The 22,109-nt window shown below is 37.0% G+C and overlaps 1 protein-coding gene across 3 annotated transcripts in view; it reads left to right on the forward strand.

Moving 5' to 3' along the window:
- CPED1 (cadherin like and PC-esterase domain containing 1) overlaps positions 1-22,109 on the forward strand; it is a 407,972-nt gene that overhangs the window by 31,850 nt on the left and 354,013 nt on the right. For all 3 annotated transcript variants that reach the window (XR_003568539.1, XM_027855149.1, XM_027855150.1), the window contains exon 3: positions 12,508-12,691. Coding sequence is in view for 2 of the 3 variants with exons in the window: in XM_027855149.1 (XP_027710950.1) it covers positions 12,508-12,691 (184 nt within the window). In the remaining variant the exon portion in view is untranslated. The remainder of the gene's footprint in view (positions 1-12,507; positions 12,692-22,109) is intronic.

Below are 22,109 nucleotides of genomic sequence, written 5' to 3' on the forward strand. Positions count from 1 at the left end.
AAAATAGTATCAGTACACTTTTTCTGAATGAGTAATGCCTTTCCATTCTCACCCGTTCTTCTCCCAGAATAGCTTGGAAAAAGATCTTCAAGATGCATGCTATGATAAAGGAAGACACCAGCATGAGTTCAGTCTCTCTATGTAGCCACAATATGCTCTTGGGTGGGGTCCTGGGGCCTCAGGATTTTAGTGCAACTTTGATTCTGTGTTTGGGATTGCCTTTATTTTCTCCAGTTGTATATCAGCATGATTAGCATTCAATCCATTTCTCTCTGCATGGCTTCCGACAATGTATCTCCATGCAGGTCCTAGTTTGGCTTACCTCAGCTACTATTTGTTCTGATCCCCTCAATTAGTCTTTTCAAAGCCAGAATTTTTTATCTCCTTGATCCATTCCACATTATCATGATCCCCGGAAACAAATTCCATTTCTTCTCTCCTTTAAGTTTGCATGGGAGGGGAGTTGCAGAGGGAAGGGAATTGGGGAGTTCTTCCTGTCCACTTTTATGTTCCATTCTTGGCCATTTCATTGAGAGAAGCTAATGGTACAAAAATATCTTCTGCCATTTATGCGTGTGTAATGATCAAATAGGGTAAAGGAGCTGTATATAGACTAGTTGCAAACTCTAAGGAGCCATCAAATCTCTTTTTCTATATTTATCATTTATCTCTATATCTATACACACATATGTGCATATGTATTAGCTCAGTTTTTAACTCTAATAGAATTATATATTAAGGGGTGAGAAGGGAAGGGGATAAGCATTTCTATAATATCTACTATGTGTCAGACCCTGTGCTAAGTGCTTTTTACAAATATTATCTCATTTGATCCTCAGAACAACAATTTGAGATATTAATTATATGAATAGACCAATTCAATGACAGGCAATATTTCCTTTGCTTTTCCAGTGTAAGTTATTACATTTATCTCTTTCAAAAAATGAATTTCACTGAGGTTTTATAATATTTGAGATCTTGTTGCAATTAGTACTGCTCATCTACAAATAGAGGCATTTCGAGTGCCTTTAAAATTGTATTACTTTTGATATAAATTTCCTTTGCCTGTATTTGGTAAGATAGAACTATTCTTTCTGACTTTCACTGTCACTTCCTTATGTATCTGATAGATACATAAGACAGTAGAGTCCAAATGTGGTTATCCCACCATTATCACTGATGATAATATATAAATAGAGAAATATTAGAAGATCTGTTCCATTTCACATCTATTTGTTGTATTTCTTCTACTTCTATCTACAAATGCCTTTGGAATGATCTAGCTTGGCTAGGTCTTATATTAAGCTGTCCCCCTTCCCCCTTGCTTTTTTGCTATTTTGTTCAGTGAATCTAGACTTGGTATTATTTGAATATTTGTCAAAAGAACAAGACATTTTCTGATTCTTCTTTTGTTATTTTGTCACTAAGAATTGTCAATTTTCTTTGGTGGGGAAATATTTTCATGGGATGAAGATATTGTGACAAGAATTATAGGGCAAGAAGGAACTTCAAAAGGTCATGTTGGAAGGGAACACTGCTTTCCCTTATACTTAATAATGAAAATGAGATTCTTATAGTTTCAGTTTTTCAATTTGATTCATTCCAATTTCAATTCAGTTCAAGTTCAGCTTTTCACCCCATTAAACTTGTGAGGTAAGTAGGGACCGGATAAAAATGCTTCCATTTTATAGATGAGGAAACGGGAATGAGATGTAGTTAACTGGTTGATTTTATGGCACTAATTTGATAATACAGTTGGAGAATTAAAGGTTCTTTATTCCGAGTTTCTGAACCGAGTTTCCAATATGTATTGGGAAGCGAGTTTCCACACCATGTGCTCCTCATGACAATGAAATCATTGTTCTGGACCAAAATGCACATTCATATGTATATGTCCTATAATTAGGATCTTATGCTTTTTTTTTGTCACAAAAGTCCCATTGACTACATGAACTAAATTGCAGGCTATGTACTGATGTCTGTTGGGGAGCATGAAGAAATTTTTAAAAATAGTAAAAACTTGACAAAATTCTCCAAACCAAGTCAACATATACTTTGATGCTTGGCGACTTTAGTGTCAAAGCAGGTACAGGGAAAGAGAGAAAATTATAGTAGAAAATATGGTTTGAGCATTATGAAATGAAAGCTACCAGAGGCTTATAGACAACTCAGAATCCCTAGACACCAATACCTTATAAATAATTCTTAAAGTAGATAGTTGAGAGGCAAGCACCAGATCAAGTTACAAAACAACAACGAACTATACCCCAGAGGACAAGAAAGTAACGGCATTTCAGAATCAATTGTTACTTTACAGCTAGACTGCTTAGAAGATAACAAATTAGAAGATAAATGTGATAAGAAGATACTGATTTCAGCAGCTGCAACTGGCCTATTTAAATAATCTGACACCGAAATATTGGAAAAGGATAAAAGTAAAGACATTATCTGACTATAAACACTTCTTAGAGAAATTTAACCTATGTAAAATAATCACCACAATGGAAAGGCTGGTGATGGATTAAATATGTATATCGGTACATAGATTTTTGGATATGGCCAATGATGGGATTAATTTTGCTTGACTATATATATTTGTTACAAAGGTTTTGTTTTTCTTTTTTCTTTTTCCCATGGTCAGGGGGAAGGTCAGAGAGAGAGAGAAAATAAATGCTGATTAATTGAAAAAATTAATGTATGAAAGTCCATAAACTACTCCAGTCAACCAATACCTAATTATTTGGTGAGGTAAAATACTCAAGAATAGATTTTCAATTTATCTCAGATACACTCATCACAAATGGCAAAGGTCTATAAATTCATTTACAATCTCCTTAATGAAAGCATGAAGTAAGAACAACCAGTTTTTCATAGACAGTTTTCAGCAGGAGACAACATTCTTTTGGTCAATTACAATTGACTAGGAGATAGAGAAAATACAGTATCCAACACTGTCCATTGTTACACAAAAATTTTCATTTGATAGAATCAAATGCAATCTTAAATGCCTTCTCAAAAAAGGTGTCTACATAGGGGAGAGACAGATAGAAGATCAGAGAGAAACAGAGACAGAGAGAAAGAAACAGAGACAGAGAAAGAAAGACAGAGAAACAGACAGAGAGAGAATGAGAACCAATGTAAGCTCATTCCTCTCTTCTGACAAACTGAAGAGACAAAGATGGATAGATTCCTTAAGGCTGAGATCCTCCAAGTATGGCTTTGTGCTGATTGCATCAAGTCCTAGAACACTACAGGGCTCTCCTTTTAATAAGACATATACCATTTGTCAGAGATTTGCCTAATCACCTACACAGAAAAACTTTTTTTTTTTTGGCAAGGCAGTTGAGATTAAGTGGCTTGCCTGGGGTCACACAGCTAGTAAGTGTTGTGTCTGAGGGCACATTTGAACTCAGGTCCTCCTGACTCCAGGGCCAGTGCTCTATCTACTGCACCACCTAGCTGCCCCCACAAAAAAACTTTTTGAAACAAACAAACCATCACCCTCCCCCGTAACGAAGTGGATGTAAAATGTATATTGTCCTGATTAAGGCATAGAGTTGGATAAGCAGTCCTTAAAGTGAGTCCATAGGTTTATGTATTCTGAAGTATGTTGTAGCTGGACAAAAAGCTGAGCCCAGAATTGAACGGAAGGAGAACAGACTTTATCATATTTGAGAATATAAGATACAACTATGCTTTCCAAGATCCCAAAATACTCATATTCTCTCTCTCTCTCTCTCTCTCTCTCTCTCTCACTCACACACACACACACACACACACACACCATCTTTTTTATTCCAGTCATTACCTGGTGCTATTTGGCTGCAATCACAAAACAACACGATCTAAAAATAATCAAAATTGTTGGTGACTCAAAGGGCAATAGAAAATGCATATTGGTTCTAAGGTAGAAGTATATTATCGGGGCAGCTAGGTGGCACAGTGGATAGAGCACCAGCCCTGGATTCAGGAGGACCTGAGTTCAAATGGGGTCTCAGACCAACCACTTGACATTTACTAGCTGTGTGACCCTGGGCAAGTCACTTAACCCCATTGCCTAACCAAAAAAAAAAACCAAAAAACCAAAACCAAAAACAGAAATATATTATCAATGATGTCTTTTGTACAAAAAGTGATATGAAGAGATGATGGTACTTTAATAATTGCCAAGCATCTGCTTTGATATAGTTTAATGATGACACAATTGGATAGTGAAGTATCTAATGCAGATACCAACTTCCTGCTTGATAACTTTGACCTACATGTCCCATAAGCATCTCACACTAGACATGTCCCAAATGGAAATTATTCTAGTTTCCCCCAAATCCAACCCTCTTCCAAACTTCTGCAGGCATCATTTTTTCAGTAAGCAAAGTTTGTGACCTTGGAGAAATCTTTGACGCTTCCATCTCCTTCAATACCCACATCTAATCAATTGCCAAGTCTTGTCGATTCTTCCTGTCAATTGACAAGCATTGAAGTGATTAACACATGTCAGATGCTGTGCTGAGCACCAGGAACATAAACAAAGGCAAAAAACAGCTGTTGCTGTCGAGAAGCATACGTGATAGGGGAAAACATCATGTAAATAAGTAAATACAATATATTTGCAGAGTGGATGAAGGTAATATGAAAAAGGAAGGCATTAGCACAAGGGGTAAGAAGTATTATCTAATTCTACTTGCATAATATTTCTCATATCTATCCCCTTCTCCTCACTCAGATAGCCTCTACCCTATTCAATCACCTTATCATAGACTTGCATGAACTATTGCAACAGCCTGTTATTGGCTCCTCTGCCTCCTATTTCTCCATCCTATCTCCCACACAGCTTATAAATTGTTTTCTCAAAATATGTATCTGATTGCATCATCACCACCACCCCACCACTCAAAAAACTTTAATGCCTCCCTATTGCTTCTATGATAAAACACAAAAATCCTCAGGTTGGCATTTAATGACCTCTAAAATCTGCCTCCCACCTATCTTTCTAATCTTAATTTCTATTACTTCTCTTCACATATTTGATTCTAGTCAAACTGGTCTCGTAACTATTTGTTTTACACAACATTTCTCCTCTCAATACCAATCCTTTGTAACATGGTCCTGTATATCTGGACTGGCCATCCCTCTTAACCTCAGCCCAGTAGAATCCTTTTCATACACAAGGGCAACATTCTATAGAAAGTCTTTCCTGATATCCCAAATAGTTATTACTCTGTATTATTTTTTACTTACTTATTTATGTATATATATTTATCCCTCAGTAGAATATAAACTCCTTGAGGGAAAGAATTATGTCCTCTTTTCTTTCTTTTTTTTTTTAATGTCCTGAGTTCCTAGAATAAGACGTTGCACATTATAGTCACTTAATGTTGAAGAGTTCAATGCAGACTTGCAGGGATTCAAAATATATTTGTTATTGCTATCATGCTGCAATACCTGGCATAGCAATCAATAAATGTTTGCTGAATAAATGATAATCAATGGATGTTAAAAAGCCACCCCTAGTGGGCAGGTGGAATGGATAGGTGGTGGTTGTAAAGGATGGTAAAGGTTGAAAGGTTGGAAAGGTTGGAAAGGTTGAAAGCATAGTATGGTGGTTGTAAAAAGTACATTAACATATTACTGTAACTGTTGGTAATTAAAGCAGTGTAGGTCCAGAAAAGGAGGTAGGTCAGTCATATAGTGGAAGAGAGAACAGATAGAAATCCATGTGATAAATTGGTAGGTTTGTAATGCACAGAAGCTGAGAGGAAAGCTCACAATGCATTGAGTGACCTTCTCATGGAGAATATATAGAAGGACAAGAATTACACAGAATGAGAAAGCATGAATGGGTTATAATCTACACTGATGGAAGGAGTACCCATATTCATGAGATTGTGGATTCATGGAATCATCAAAGCATTTGCCAATCTAATATTTCTTACAGAAAGATAAAGTAAGGAACTAGTTGGGGGTTAGAAGTGGGGGGAGGAGTATTTCTTCTTTTGAAAGAGGACCATAGGGGCAGCAAGGTGGTGCAGTAGATAGGTGGGACCTGAGTTCAAATCTGACCTCAGATACTTGAAACTTACTGGCTGTGTGACCCTGGGCAAGTCACTTAACCCCATTGCCTCACCAAAAAAAAAAGAAAGAGGACCATAAATATAAGGTCAGTGGCTGAGAATGTTTATTCTATTTTTCATTCCATTGTGAGTGTGAAGAATGTAAGGGGGGTAGTGTCTTCCAGATGAAAACACGGTCTGGCAAATTTCATACTAGTGCATGCTGGAGACAGAAAGATCTGTGTGTGGAGGAAGAGTTAGCCACTTATGTGGTAGGCATCTGAGGGTGTGGATATGCCCTCTATCTAAAAAACCCTCCCCATCAACCTGTCATTGTTCCTAAAAAAGTAAGCACTAGAGAGCTATTCATTTGAACTGCAGTACTGTGTATTTAGAAGCCCTCAGTTAAAATTCCAATGTCCCTGAGAGGGATAAATTCATTATCAATCATTAACCTCTTAGTTATGATTAATTTATTGGATAACTAGCTCTTACCCAAGAAGGTGTATATGAAGATGCTGAGGGAATGAAATAGGAAACAAATAGTAATAATAATTTGTGTAGTACTTTACAGGACAAAATGATTTAATTTCTACATTTACAAATGAAAGACAAAGTGATTTCGCTTTTAAGCTACTAAAGCTTAAAACTGCACTAAGATTTTTGGGACACTGTATAATCTGATTCCCACAACAACCTTATAAAACACAGCAGATATTATCCCCTTTTTACAGATTAGAAAACCGGCAAAGGGTAATTAGGTGTTTTGCCCAAGATTACACAAATAGGATTTACATCAAGATTTAAATAAAGGTCCTAAAGTCTTAATTCAGTGCTTGTGTGATTATAGGAATCACAGTATTATAGAATCACATCATTTAAAGCTGAAAAAGGGCTTGGAGATTAGTCACTATAACCCTGTCATCTTTCAGGGTAGGAAACTGAGTCCAGAGATGAAGAGAACTGCCCAAAGTCACATAGGTGGTACAATGAATACAGCAAGAGGCTGACAGTCGGAAAGACCTGAGCTCAAATTTTGCTTCTTATGCGTATTAATTGTGGGGACCTGAGCAAGTCATTTGACCTGTCTGCCTCAGGTTTATCATATGTAAAATGAGGGTAACAGTAGCACCTACCTCTTAGGGTTATTGTGAGGATAAAGCAAGATAATATTTGCAAAGTATTTTGCAAACCTTAAAGTCCTATATACACCTAGATATTTATTATTATTATTATAAATATTATTATTATGTTGATTCTAATTACAGAGCCAGAATTTAAATCCAGGTCCTTTGTCTCCATATTAAGTGTCTTCTTCTACCCCCCCCTCCCCCCCAAAGAACCACTTGAGAAGCAAGAAATACTGCCGGGAGAGGACAGAATTTGGAAGGACAGGGAAATATGGGACCTTGAGCACTCTAGGGACATTATGAGAAGGCTGAATATTTTCCATGAAAGTCAAAGGCAAAATGAGGAAGAGAAACACACAAAAGGAGAGAAGGCTAGGAGGGCAAAGACAACCAATTTAATCTGTTTCAGAGCAGAATCTTGATCATATTCATGGCTACCATCTTCTTTCTGAAGCTAGCTGGGTCCCAGTAGACTATAAATTACTTGAGGACAAGGATTGTTTTATTTTTGTATTTGTATTTCCAGTAACTAACACAGTAACTGGCACACAGTTAGTACTTAATAAGTGTTTGTTGATTGATAATGGCACAGTAGGCCAGTCAGGAGCAAGATCATTCCTTAAGTTTGGGGAAAAGAGTTTCTTTGAATATGAATTCAATCAGTGGTTCCTAACCTTTATTTGTGTCATATACCCCTTTTGCAGTTTGGTAAAATCTATGACCCCTCTCATCTCAAAATAATGTTTTTAAATGCATAAAATAAAATACACAAGATTGTAAAGGAAACCAATTATATTGAAATAATTACATATATATGCATGTATATATATGTGTGTGTATGTGTGTATATAAACATATATATGTATACACACACACACATATACATACATACATATATATATATATATATATATATATATATATAAGTTTACAGACTCCAGGTTAAGAATCTCTGAATTAGAGAAATAAATCCATGGGGTCTTGGGTCAAATAGGGGTCACCTCCAAGCAGACACTTAGGATCTTTCTAAAATAATACAGCAAATGTTTAACTAGACTGGGGTCTCTTCATAATGTACCCTAATTCTCACCTGTATTCAGGGGATGTCCTTCAAACCAATTTAAAGTCCCAGTCTATCTGAATTATGTCCATGCTAGGTCATAGTTTGCCTGCCAAGTGGCCAAGAAATTGTTTGATATCATGGATCATTGTGGCACATCTAAAGGACATTTTGTGATTCTAAGAAGGAAAATATGGGGTCTTATCCAGAAACCTTGGGACTGGGAGTCTTCGAGCTACACATGATTTTAAGAGGCTCAGCACTCAGTCAACCTTCCTCAAATTTATTTTTAAATTTTGCTTTTGCAGAAATAAAGTCATTTAAAAGGTCAATATCAACAATGGGAAAAGCTCTATTTTGGTTCTCAAATGTAAAAACAGGAAGACAGCATGCTAGCATAGGCAGTGTTTCTGAAATGCCTGGAAACTGCCAACTAGGAAAGTAGTGCTGATTTTAGTTATAGGATGGTGTCTTAGATGGACTAGATGATTTGTGTTTCGACAGAGGAGTGTGTCATAAATACAAATCTGTATGTAGCTATTTAATAGACACTGAAAAAAGTCACTCTGTCAACCTGATGAAAAAAAGTTGTATTTTTCAGTCTTGCTATTACTAAAAAGAGCTATATTTCATACTCTTGAAGTGAGACTAGCAAAAAGACTTTTTAAATTCTAGAACAGCCATCCTTTTATGATATTCTTCATCCCGTTTTAAATTTACATCCATTGCTTTTGTTGTATGAGTGATTTCCATTTTTGTTTTCACTTCTAATGTTTATGATTTCATTGAGATATATTGATCATTTAATGCAAATGTGCAATGTTTTCATATTTAATCTTGGACAGAAGTATTTCTGAGACTGAAAACATAAAATGGCAAAAATATGCTTTTAAATAATGTTTTAAATTAAATCTTTAAATATGTTAAATTCAGAAGAGGGTACTAAGCATAGATACATACAGGACTATAATATTATTAACAAATAGTCCACATATTTAACTTTCACAATTCAAACAGTTATTTTCGAAAGGATAAGTAGATGTTAATATTTAAAATTTCTTCGAATAAAAATCTTAAGCTTACAGTACATAGTTTCCTACAAGAACAACATGATTTCCAAACATGTTCATTTCAATTTTTCAAAGGAACAAAAAAAAAAAAAAATTGAAGTGACTTTTTAAACATCTGTGGTAAGACTCGGAGACAGTATTTTTTAAATAGTTGGTCAACACAGTAGGAAGTTTGGAATTTTTATTGTGGTTTCAAAACAAAATTTATTCTTCAGTTTACAGTCTTCAAAAAACAGTGGAACAAGGCAGAAGATCTTATTTGCATGAAGTGATCTGATTGGTAGTTGGTACTAGGACAGTTGGCCCCTTTGCTCACCAGGCTTTCATTTTGCATATTTGAGAACTGCACCTGTTGGCCAACTGGCAAAAGCAGAAGCTCAAGGTCTGTGAGTCTTGCTGTTGGACCATTTCTGCTGGCACAGAGTGTTATAAATGTTACAAGGACAGGGCAGTTTGAATTACAGGATAACATAACATAATTCCACTGACCTATTCATTTCCTATTTATTCTTCTGCTGGATTGGATTTAGATATGATAAGTTTCTGTGTTTGTTTAGCCTAGTTCCCAAAGATTCTAACAACAACAACAAAAAAAAAATACAACTGAGAAATACACTTTATTTAGGATATGCTTAAAAATGAGAGGTAGGGGTAAATATGTCATTATCTCTGAGTACACTGATCCAAGTTGAAAGGAGGAAGGGGAAAGATGTCTCTAAAATAAAAGCAGCACTTTAGTAATGAATCAGAGAGTTAAAATACCGCTACCAAAATAAGTCTTATACTCGAGCCAATAGTTACAGAAAATTGCATCCTGTGATTAAGAATGAAGATGATGTGAACACTTAGGAGACCCATAAACACTATTCATTGTAGCTTGAGTGGCATTTATTTACTGCAAAACATCTGCCTTCCCTCTCTCTCTCTCCTGGACTCTTGAAAGTGGGAAGTGGGAAGGGAAGTCTTTTGTTTGTTTCTTTTGGCCCTCTGGGGAGTAGTCCAATGGGTCACTCACTAATCAGCTTTAGCATTTAAAGGCTCACCTTTCAATCTCGTTTCAAATTGTTCCTTCTTAAGAATTCATGTTGGCATTCATCATGAAAGGCACATAGGACATTTTCTTACTTTGGAGAGTTAAAGCATTTCAACTAAATACAGCTAGTGCCCAACTTACAAACGGATCTTAGTCCAAAAAGTTTATTTTTAAGTCAGTTTTTTTTTTGGGAGGGAGGTCTAAAAGTATTTTCCCATAGAAATATTGATGTACGTGGTGCTTATGTTCCCAGGCCAGCCCACAGAAGCCTATTTAAGCCATAATGTTACTAGAGTACTTTACAAAGAATACAATAGATTGGGGTTCTTAGGGTCCATGAATTTGGATAGCAAAAAAAAAAAAATTATAGCTTTATATATACTAAGCTCTAACTGAAATTCAGCATTTCTTTCAATTATGAAATAAAAAAAAAAATCCTGAGATGTCCATTGGCTACTAGAGAGGTCACCCTTACTCTAGACTATATAATCACCACACTGGCCAGTTTAACGTGGAAAAATGCCTTCAGCATGCCCACTTGGGACACCAGGAGTGTGTCCCTTTATCTCCTTTATCCCTCTTTGCTCCACCTACTCACTCCCAGAATTGAAGACTTTTTTCCCCCTCTGTGCTCCTACCTTCTTTCCTGGAGCCTCATCACCCTTCTAAACGAAGAAGCCTTGAGGAAGCTCAAAAACTCCTGATAGGGAAGTTGAGTCGCCCATCTGACAGGGGTTAAAATCAGCAGTAAAGTTCCAAAGTCCCTATTCCCACTAATGTAACACTTCCTCTCCCTGGCCAAAAGCATGTATTAGAAGCAGTCTCCTCCTCTGTTCTCCTAATTCCTAGTTCTGCTAGGCTCATATAGGGGGAATGGGGGTGCAGGTCTGGGTGGGGTGGAAACCATGATTCTTTACTGGTCCCAGAAATGATAACCCTGTTTGGGACCCCAGGAGGGGCCCAACTCAATCTCGGACCCTGAAGGGGGACCATCCTGTGGTCCTTCTCCTCTTAATTAAGCTGGCTTACTTTACTGTGTCCTCATGTGTTTCAGGTTTCCTCGTGTGGTGCTTTGTGTATAACCTCCCAAAGTTTGTATTAAGACAGAAGGGACCCAGCCAGTTCTAAATACCAGCAGAGGCTTTCCTGGCATGGGGGATGGGATTCTGAGAACGTGGGGTTGAAGCCAGGGAGAAAAAGGATCTAAGTAGAAGAGACAAAGGTAGGAGTTAAATCCTAGGGATGATTCTCAAGCTAAGGGGCACTGATGTTTATGTTTCTTTCCACCCCAGGGAATATTTTCCTACTTGATTTCTCTGGTCACTGCAATTAAAAAAAAAATCAACTCATAACTTCTTTCTTACTTGTCCCATAAGCAATCCTGGAGTTTTTCTGAGAGTTTTACTATTAATAACACCAGGGAAAGTAAATTGTGTTTGGCATATTGAAAGAAATAAGAGGGTAAAAAAGGTTTTCTTTTATCTCTTCCCCCAACTACCCTCACTCAAATTTTTTACACTTAGACCCCATAGGAAAAGATAAAGGAGCTGATACGTTAACTCTGTGAGTGTTTGGGTATACAAAAGAGGTATTTTTTTTTAATCTTAAGTTTTATCTCTAATTATGGAATAAAAAGTTAAACTTTTTGTTAAAAAGTAATTTCAAGCAGCAGGGGTAGGGGAGAGACAGATTTCTTCTTGGCCTTCAAAATCTCACCCTTAGGCAGTAAACTTTAGCTGCTTAAGTTTATATCACCTGAGAATTCTTTTTTTTTTTAATTTTAATTTTAAATTTTATTTTAAAGATGGTCGATCTCAAAATCACAATAGCAATGCTCCAACTTCTTAGTTATCTAAGATGATTATCTTTCTTAATTGTCAATGTTAATTTGCCTTTGAAAGTTTGGCCACTAGGACTATTGCAACAATGTGCAAATAAAAGTGGGGTATTGCCATGCTGTGTTAGTGCATCAATTGACCTGTAGGATCATTGATTTAGAGCTAATAGGGACCTCAGAGCCTATTTAGTCCAACTCTCCACCCATTTTACAGATGAGGAAACTGAGTTTCTAAGAGGTTAAATGATTTTGCTTAGAGTAACTCAATTGAAGTTCATGATTTTTTCATCCTTAATTTTAATGTCTGACTCTCACTTCTCTTCCCAGATTAAAGAGTCTATTGTGAAGCATTTTGGAAGCCACGGGAGAAGGGCAGTGCTCTATGTGCCTTCTTCCTACAGCCAAATGGAACTTCAGCTTTATCAGCACATACTCACACATCATGGCTATACCATAATTACCTCAGAAGAAAGCCTCAGGGCTGGCCTTGGGCTGGGGCAGCTGGACCAAGGTGAGGATAATTAAAAAGTCATTGATATATAGGAATATATAAGGTCCCTTTTAGCTCTAAATCCTATGATCCAGTAATCCTATAATGTTACTCTATTTAGTTTGTATCCTGCCCTCTAGAAAAGAATTTCTCCTTTTGCACTTTATATTTTAAAATATTAGAAAAAAGATAGAGAATATAATTTTATAAAGTGCAATTTACATAAAAAGTTTGCATTTGATAAAAGGATGAGGTATATGGTGGGAACAGTATTCTACTTTCTCTACCCAAGCAAATTAGGCTAGTTTTCTCTCAAAAATTATTGAAACCATCTTCAAAACTTTAATGGTTCAGAGGCTGAAAGGTTAGGACTGTTGACATCATTTCCTAGTTACCTCAGTACAAAACGGCCAGCCTCTAATACTTGACTGGAAAACCACCATGGGCAACTTAGGGCAAGGGGAGCTTTGTTCATCTGAATCAAGTCATGATGCCCTGATTATATATCCTTATTTAATATCCCTCTCCTACAATAGCTAAGAAAATCTTTTTGTAATTGTTGAATGACCTATGAATATCTCATCTCATTCCACTTAAACTAATAGGGAACTGGCCTGAGTCATATCTCACTCAGAACATGGTACACCCAAAAGACAGCCTCTCAACCTTTGAATTCTGGGAAGTACAAGCCTTTTAGTACCTGCAGTTCCCTATGGCATACAATCTCTGATTGGTTTGCTCAGGGAGGGAGGGAGAAAGAGAGGGCGAGGGAAGAAGTGGGAGAGAGAGGGAGGAGAGGGAGAAAGGGAGAAAGGGAGGGAGGGAGGAAGGGAGAGAGAGAGACAGACAGACAGACAGACAGACAGACAAACAGAGAGACAGAGACAAAGAGAGAGAGAGAAACTGAATTTACTAAATTTTTACTACGTGCCAGGGACTGGTGCTAAGTAGTAGGGATACAAAAATAAGAAAATAAGATGGTACCTACTTCAAAGTCAAATAAGCTAGCATATATTAATTACCTACTGTGTGCCAGGCACTATACTAAGAGGGGGAGATATAAAGAAAGGCAAAAAGCAGTCCGTGCCTTTAAGGGGTTCATAGTATAATGAATTGGTCATGTAAGCAACTATGTAGAAACAAGATATACACACGCTAATTTAGAAATAATCAGAGGGAGTGCACTAGCATTAAGGGAGACTGGAAGGGGCTTTTTGCATAAGGCAGGACTTTAGCTGAGACTTGAAGGAAGCCAGAGGGACTAAGAGTTAGTGATGAGGAGAGAGAAGAAAATATTCCAGACATGGGAGACAACCAATGAAAATGCTCAGAGTTGGCACATGGAGTGGTCAGTCATGTGCAGTCTGCCTCAGGGCTGAGTTATCCCCAGAGCACCAGGCAGCAGGCAGAGATGGAACAGATTGGTGAGGTGGTCGAGAAGGCCAAGAGGAGAGTGAGCCAGTTGTAGAGAGAGTGTGGGTCTTCTTGAGTGCAGTCCCCCTAGTGATCTAGGTAGCTCCATGAGGCTTGGGATCACAAATGGATGTGAGCCCCTTTCTGTGAGAATAATCATATCTGGTATCCATGAAAACATTTGCCAACATAATAAGCCCTTGGTTCTCAACTCTTTTTGGTTTCTATTACACGCAATGACTGGATTTTGTTGCTAGCCTTCAAGAAGCATCATGAAATAATGCTGTGAAGGCTTCAAAATGATACTGGGGACAGAGAGCTGAGGCACATCAGCAATATTCAGCAATCACAGGACAATGTCACTTAATGAAAATGCTTTGCCTTTACTTTATTGCCAGTAGTCCAGATTTGGACCCCTGACACCTGAAGCAGTTTCCATTGATTGGTTTTTGTTTTTTTTTTTTAGTGTGAATCATTAAAGGTTTAATTCAGCAACAGGGCTGACTTTATACATAGGTGGAATAGATAGCTGCCTGCCAAGAACTCCAAATAAATCTCCTCCACTAGTACATAAAATTGCCACATTTGTTAACCCTTGGGTCAAGACGTTGAAAGGCCCAGTTAAAATGTAAATATGTTATCTGAGAGAGATGACAAATGATGCTTCATCACCGGTAATATCTATTTGTGAATTAGCAAGATGGTAAAGTCGTGAGGGAATGGGACACAGGTTAGACAAGTTCTCATGGGGTGGAGGAGTGAAAGAAGGCAGGGTAGGTGCTGACCTGGATCAGAGGTCCAGGTCTGAAGCCATAGTGCTTGAGAACACCATTAGGTCAAGGTAGGATAAGTTATGAGGCACCTTGGCAACAGAGAGTACTAAAAAGAAAGCAAGCATTGAAAGAGACAATGAGGGATACCAAAAACAAACTTTCCAACTACCCAATTTGCTCAAGACCTGGCTTAATCCAATTCAACTAGCATTTATTAAATGCCTGCTATGTGAAAGGCACACTGCCATGCACTGGCAAAAATGAAACCAGAAACAGTCCTGGGACCCAAGGAGCTTACATTGGAGCAGTCCTGTTCAGAAATAACTAATTCTATCTTGGAACACATATTAGTGATTCAATTTTGTTAGATGATCATTCATCAATATATTTTTTTAATACAAATGAGAAGTAAAGAATCTTTAGCTTCTTAAGCTGACTGACTAATAAAACTCATTATATACCCATTACCTGTTCTACTGGAACTGGGTACTGAACCCAATTGTCTGAGCAAAGGACTGAAGATTTGACATTCCTGGTGCTGTTTTCTTCGTCCTTTTGTTGACTTACCATGTGTACATCTCAGAAGTTCTCTGCAGTTCAATGTCCTTTTATACAAAGAGGACAGGATGAGGCCACAGATCCATTTGTGTGTTGAGAAGGAGGTATTTATATTCCTACTTGTACCATATCGGCATTGGGGCAGTTTTGTAAGTAGAGACACGGTAAGTTGATGCCTCCAAACCTCAAGGACTGGGCAAAGGCAGCTTGTGGGCAGATGGGGATCTGGCACACGCTAGTGTACCAACTGATATTCATTGCTGTGCTCTATGTGTTAGGAGTTTTTGACCCTTACAAAGTTTTTACTTTATAGCTTCTTCTAAGGTGGATTGGCTTTAACTGTTTGAATTCAAAAGTTAATTTTGTATAGGGACCAAATTTGAACTCTGAAAGAACTGGGTATGAATCTCACTCCGCCACTTTATATAAACATTAGCATCTCCATTTTACAGTTGAGGAAACAGGCTCAGAGGGATTATGTGACTTACTACTCAAAACCACACAGCACCCCTGCTATCTCTCTATTATATTCCTCATAATTTTGGGTCATTTTTAACTTCTGCATAATGTATTAATCAGACTCTAAAAGGGAAAGGCCCATTTCAGACTCTCATAGGTATGGCCGGTTGTGTTGTGTTCTAAATGTTCATTCTGTTTTCTAGTTTGTATCATAGGAGTAATGTCTCCAAAATACCTGCCATAAATATGTTCCATAAATATAAACTACCTAACCTTTCCTTGATCGTTTGACACAAAGTGAAATTATGTTATTGCTATTTGTTTTCTGTGGTCATGAGTTCAGTCCATGAATATGTGTAAAACTTAGTACAATGAATGTCTTTGAGAATTTAGGCCTCTTGGAACCTCTTTCTTATTTTTAGCCTGAAGTATTTGCATTTATTGCATATAACAGGTTGCCTCACACTCACTAAATGCAGGATACCTCTATTTGGGTTGATGTTAGAGAATTCTGAATACTTCAACTGCTCAAAATGGGGAGCAATTCAAGCATATAAAAAATCTGAATAATTTATAATTCAACTATTCTCTCCTTTGCCAGACTAGACTACCCTATCCTGCTACACAAATGAGGTGATAGTATTAAGCCAAAGCTAAAGTGGTGCTTGAAGAAGTCAAGATCTTCATTATACAAACGAGTTGGATGGGACCTTAGAGGACAATATATTCCAACCTCCCCAATTTAAAGATAAGAAAGCAGAGCAGAGAATTAATTGATTTATATATAGTTACAAAAGTCACATGTAGCAAAGCCAGGATTTGAACCAAATTCATGATTCTGAGTCAAAGGAATTACTCCACTGGTGCTCAGAGGTGAGATTAAGGCTAGATATATAGCTTTTAAAGCCATTTGCATAGAGATTATAAAGCCATGAACTTGTCAATCAATAGATATTTATTAAGCACCTATTATTATCCAGGAATTATGCTAGGCACTGGGGAGGCAAAAGTAGTCAAAAGATAGTCCCTGCTTTCAGGGAGGTCACAATATAATGAGAGATACAACATGTATACATACATATATAGAGTAAATTATATACAGGATAAATAGGAAATAATTAACAGAGGAAAGGTACTAAAATTAAGTGGTTAGGAAAGGTTTCATGTAAAAGACAGAATTTTAAATGTGACTTAAAGGAAACCAGGGAAGTTAATAGGTAGAATGAGGAGGAAGAGCATTCTAGGCATAGAGGACATCCAAAGAAAATGTATGGATCAGAGAAATGGAGTGTTGTTTTTGTGCAGCAGCCAGGAGGCCAATGTCACTGGACTGAAAAGTATGTGGTAGGAGAGACATGAGCATGTTTATAAACAGTCAGAATGGAAAGAGCCAGTAGAGGAGGAGAGATTGAGATTCATTGATAGGCAAGGCTGTGGAAGAAAGGGGGAGGATGGTATCAAGGGCACAAGTTAAACCTGAGAAAGCCAATTTTCAGGTGACTTAAGCACGACTGACGATTGATGGGGCAAGAATTGCAACAGGGTTAGCAGCCACATATGTATATACACATATACACATGTATTATATGTATGTACACACATATTGATAAATACATTTAAATTAATATACATTTTTTGATAAGGCTGTCAGAAGACCTGACCTTGATTCCCAGTTCTACTTCTTACTACTGGTATGACCTTGGACAAATCTGGGTCTTAGTTTCCTAATCTGTAAATAAGATGATTAGACAAAACAAGGTATTTTTCATCTCTAAATACAATGCCCGTTAGATTATATAAACATATATACATATATATACACCTAAAACTGTGACTAACGCTAGATGACTAATATTTACTACTACTTCTAGTCAGCCTTTATACTAGGTTGCCTAGCCCAGAATTTTTCTGTGATCAAATTTGTCCTAAGTGTAAAATTTAAAATGACAGACCCCCATATAGAAGGTCTGTGGGTTTTGCAGCAAGATAAAGCCCAACTCAGGCAATATTCACCCTCCTATAGAACATGTATTGGCCTTTAGCCATACTTATAAGGCATGGGAGCCCTGAGTGTTAATTTCAGTGACTAGCTAATGCGAAAGTTAGGTATCATGCCAGAGGTCTGTCTGATGTTAAGCCTTATGTATTACAATAAGCATTTCATATAGTTTCAAATTTTAAGTATACTAGGTGTTAGAAAATCTGTTTTCCCAAGAAGATGCTTACAAATCCTCTAGTATCTTGCTTGTAGGAGTATTGTGTGTTTCTCTGGATTTTTTCTTTTTGGAAGGGGAAAAAATTTCAGGAATGCAACATCTAGATATGCCTTCTACTTTCACTAGATGTGAATTGTATTCAACAAACAGACAAATTCAAACCCAATGAGTCTATTACATAGAAGCTAAATAACTTCTGTGTAATTGCTACATGTTGAATATATATATCTACATATCTATATGTATGTGTCTGTGTATGTATATAAGCATATCTATCTATACCTGTATTTATATTATATCCTTCTATATTATCTATCTTGGTGGCTTTACAGTGAGCTTTTTTTTTTTTAAAGTGAGAACAAATAAAAAAAAGTATGTTTTCCAAACCCACTATACTCCATTCTCCAAACACCTATGCTATATTGGACTCTGGGCCTGATAAATATTATTTCTTGATATTCAGGATGGTATAAAACTTTGTAACATTTTATTCTGGAGAATGGTATAATTTAATGTTTCTTCCCAGCTTTTTCTAATAAGTCCACTTTAATTTATCCAAGCGTATTCCTAGGGAATACTATTTTAATAGAGTGAAAGATACCGATCACCACTTAATGTTGTGGAAAATCTATAAAGAGAAAGGTCCATATCCTTGCCTGTTTATATTATGATTTCCTTTTTATGTTCTTATGCTTGTTTTCACTTTTAAAAATGTCTATCTTGTTCATGTATCTCTTAATGTTCCAGCTAAATTTTAAGGAGGTTTGTTTATGGTGGCTGCTTGCCAAAGGCCTTTGCTTAAGTTGTATATGGAAAAGAAAAGAAAAACCCAAACACTACTACAACTTATTGGAAGCTTACATTAAAAAACAAAACAAAACAAAAACACAAAAAACACAAAAAAAAAACCCAAAAGAACCCTATAGTTTACTTAGTTTAGAAAAAAAAAGCCCCAAGAAGTCATAATTTAAACTAAATAGAAATGAGAATTTCTTGAACTGGAGGGTGGTTAAAGTTCTAGAATGAGTCACAAATCAAAGAGTCACCTTTTGTGGGGTGGGAAGCTTCTAAAAATAGATTATGGTCTTCTATATTTGAAGACAGCTTAAAGATAGGTGTGAGGAGGAATTAAATGACCTTGCAGGAAGGTGTTTTCAGGCATATGGTTCTCTGAATGAGTCACACGTAGGTTCTCATTAAAAGAGTGCAAGAAATGGCTCCTGGACCCTATTGAAATACACATGTGCCCAGAAAGATTGTGCCTTGGTGAAAAAGAGCCAATATATAAAAATCGAAACTCATCAGACAGATAAGTTACTGGCCTACGAATTTCATTACTAAAGGATTTTTCACTGTACAAAATGATTCATCACAGAATGCCTTTAAAAAACTTGAGCTGCCTTAGTGAATTTAAATTAACACTCGCTTTACAAAAACATGATGCGTACGAACATTTTGAGGGGGCAGATCTGGTAAATAAAATCATAAGCACCTGCATTGTGCTCAGACTAGTATGCCCATGTAGATCAGTGATATATGCTGGGTGTCTCAAAAATCTTAAGCTTAAAACTTCACTAAGATTTTTGGGACACCCTATGTAAATCACATGCATCAAACAGAGAGGTAATGTAGTGTAAGTAAAAGGAGAGCCTTAAGTCAGGAAGACCTGGGTTCAAGTCCCTACTCTAACCCATACTGGCTGTATCACCCTGGTCAGTCACTTTACTTCTCACTGCCCTAGACAGTTCTTTCATATTATCAGTTGCAGAGGAAGTGCTGGCCTGCAATGATAGAATTTCCTAATCTAGTACGACAAAAAATATTTATGAAGCATGTACTCTGTACCAGATACTGAGCTAAGCACGGGGAATCCAAAGAAAGGCAAAAGACACAGTCCTTGCTCTCAAGGAACTCACAGTCTAATAAAAGACACAACATGAAAACCACTCTATGAAACAAGATATATAAAGGATAAATTGGAGATAAACCACAGAAGAAAGGTGCTAGAATACAAAGGAATCAGAAAAGATGCTTTTGGAAGATGGACTTTTAGCTAGGACTTGAAGAAAGCCAGGAAAGCCAGAAGACAGAGATGAGGAGAGAGAGGATCCTAGGCATGGAGAACAGCCACTGTGAAATGCACAGGTCTGGAGATGGAGTTGTCTCGTACAAGGAATTTTGAATGACTTTATGCTTTTTGTTTAGATGAGTTGGGGTTTAGACGTGTTGAGATTGAGTTGATAGCAGAGTATTCAAACAAAAGTATTTAGTGGATATTTGGACAGGAGGAAAAAGTTGCATTTAGAGAGAGATTGGGAGTCATCTGAATGGAGTAAGTAGTTGAAGCTGTGAAAATTTTAAAATTCAAACTGATTTTGGGGGAAAAAATTGGAGGTACAATACTGCATATAAAATTCACTCCTTTACAACATTTCAAACTATCAAAACACAGCTGATTCTGCCTGGAAATATAGAAATTATTGTTTGGGGAAAAAACCATCATGTGCTTTCAGTGTTCTCTTTCTCTCTCTCTCTCTCTATCAGCTCAAGGTGATACACTCTTGAGTTTCACGGAATCTTTCAGGTCATCTAGTCAAGCCTCCATTCCAATGCAAAAAATACCTCTCCAAAATCCCTGAGAGGGATCATATTTCTAATCTAGCTTCCCGCCCCCCCCCCATAGCTTAATGTAAAAGCTATAAATAGTACTTTTAGAAATCAGATCCCTAATTTAGTTCCCCCCCTACCTCCCCACCCCCCCCCCACACCTAATGCAGAATTGACAATTAGTATTTTAGAGGACATCTACCTAACAGAGAAGGAAAGGAAAAAACTGTAGAATAATATGGAATGGGAGTAGTTATTATATCTGTATATTTGTAAAATATATACTTTTTAAAATGGTATTTTATTTTTTACAATTACACATAAAAGCAATTTTTCACATTCATTTAAAAAACTTTTGAATTCTAAATTTTCTTCCTTTCTCCTCTTCCCCCTCCCTAAAATGGTAAGCAATTTGATATAGGTTATAAATGTACAATCATGTAAAACATATTTCCGAAATACATACTTTCTTAAGAGAAGGCATATGATGGATAGAATGGTGACCTCTAGGTCAGGGAGCCATGAATTCAAATCCTGCCTCTCACAGGTTCACTGTGTCACCCTGAAAAACTTCACCTCATAATGCTGCAGGCTCTTCGGTCAAGCTTATAGAAGTTGCAGATCTGTGCCAACATACATTGATAGAAAAGAGTTCCTTTATGGATTCTTCGCTATGCCAATGAAATCACAGGTCTGGTAAAAATATAAAATAAAATACTTCCTTAAGGGAAGAGACTGGAGCTCCATAAATAAGAATGATGTCAACTGACATTCATATACTGCTTTACAGGTTAATAAAATGCTTCCTATTTATTTTCTCATCACATAACAACTGTTTGGGATAAGTACTCCATCGATTATTATGCACATTTACAGATAAAGAAAGTGAGATAACAGAGCAGTTAAATATCTTGGCATAAACTACACTAATAACTGGAGATAAAATTCAGGCCCATAGCCATGACACTAAGCCTTCATCTGTGCCTTTGCCACCTTGTGTTATTACCAGTGAACTAGATAAAGAGGCTGAAGAAAGAAGTCACCCAAAGAGTTGGAAATTGAGGGGATGCCCATCAATTGGCGAATGGCTGACCAAGGTATGGTAGGTGAATGTAATGGAACACTGTTGTGCTATAAGAAACAGTGAACAGAGGGGGCAGCTAGGTGGTGCAGCAGAGCACCGGCCCTGAAGTCAGGAGGACCTGAGTTCAAATCTGGCCTCAGACCAAACACTTGACACTTACTAGCTGTGTGACCCTGGGCAAGTCACTTAACCCCAATTGCCTTAAAAAAAAAATGGTGAGCAAGCACATTTCAGAAAAACCCGGACTTACATAAACTGCTTCTGAGTGAAGTGAGCAGATCCAAGAGAACATTATTCACAGTAATAGCAACATTGTGCAAAGACCAATT

The sequence above is a fragment of the Vombatus ursinus genome, unplaced genomic scaffold (genome assembly GCF_900497805.2).
Source record: "Vombatus ursinus unplaced genomic scaffold, bare-nosed wombat genome assembly UNPS02010788.1, whole genome shotgun sequence".
Lineage (NCBI taxonomy): Eukaryota > Metazoa > Chordata > Mammalia > Diprotodontia > Vombatidae > Vombatus > Vombatus ursinus.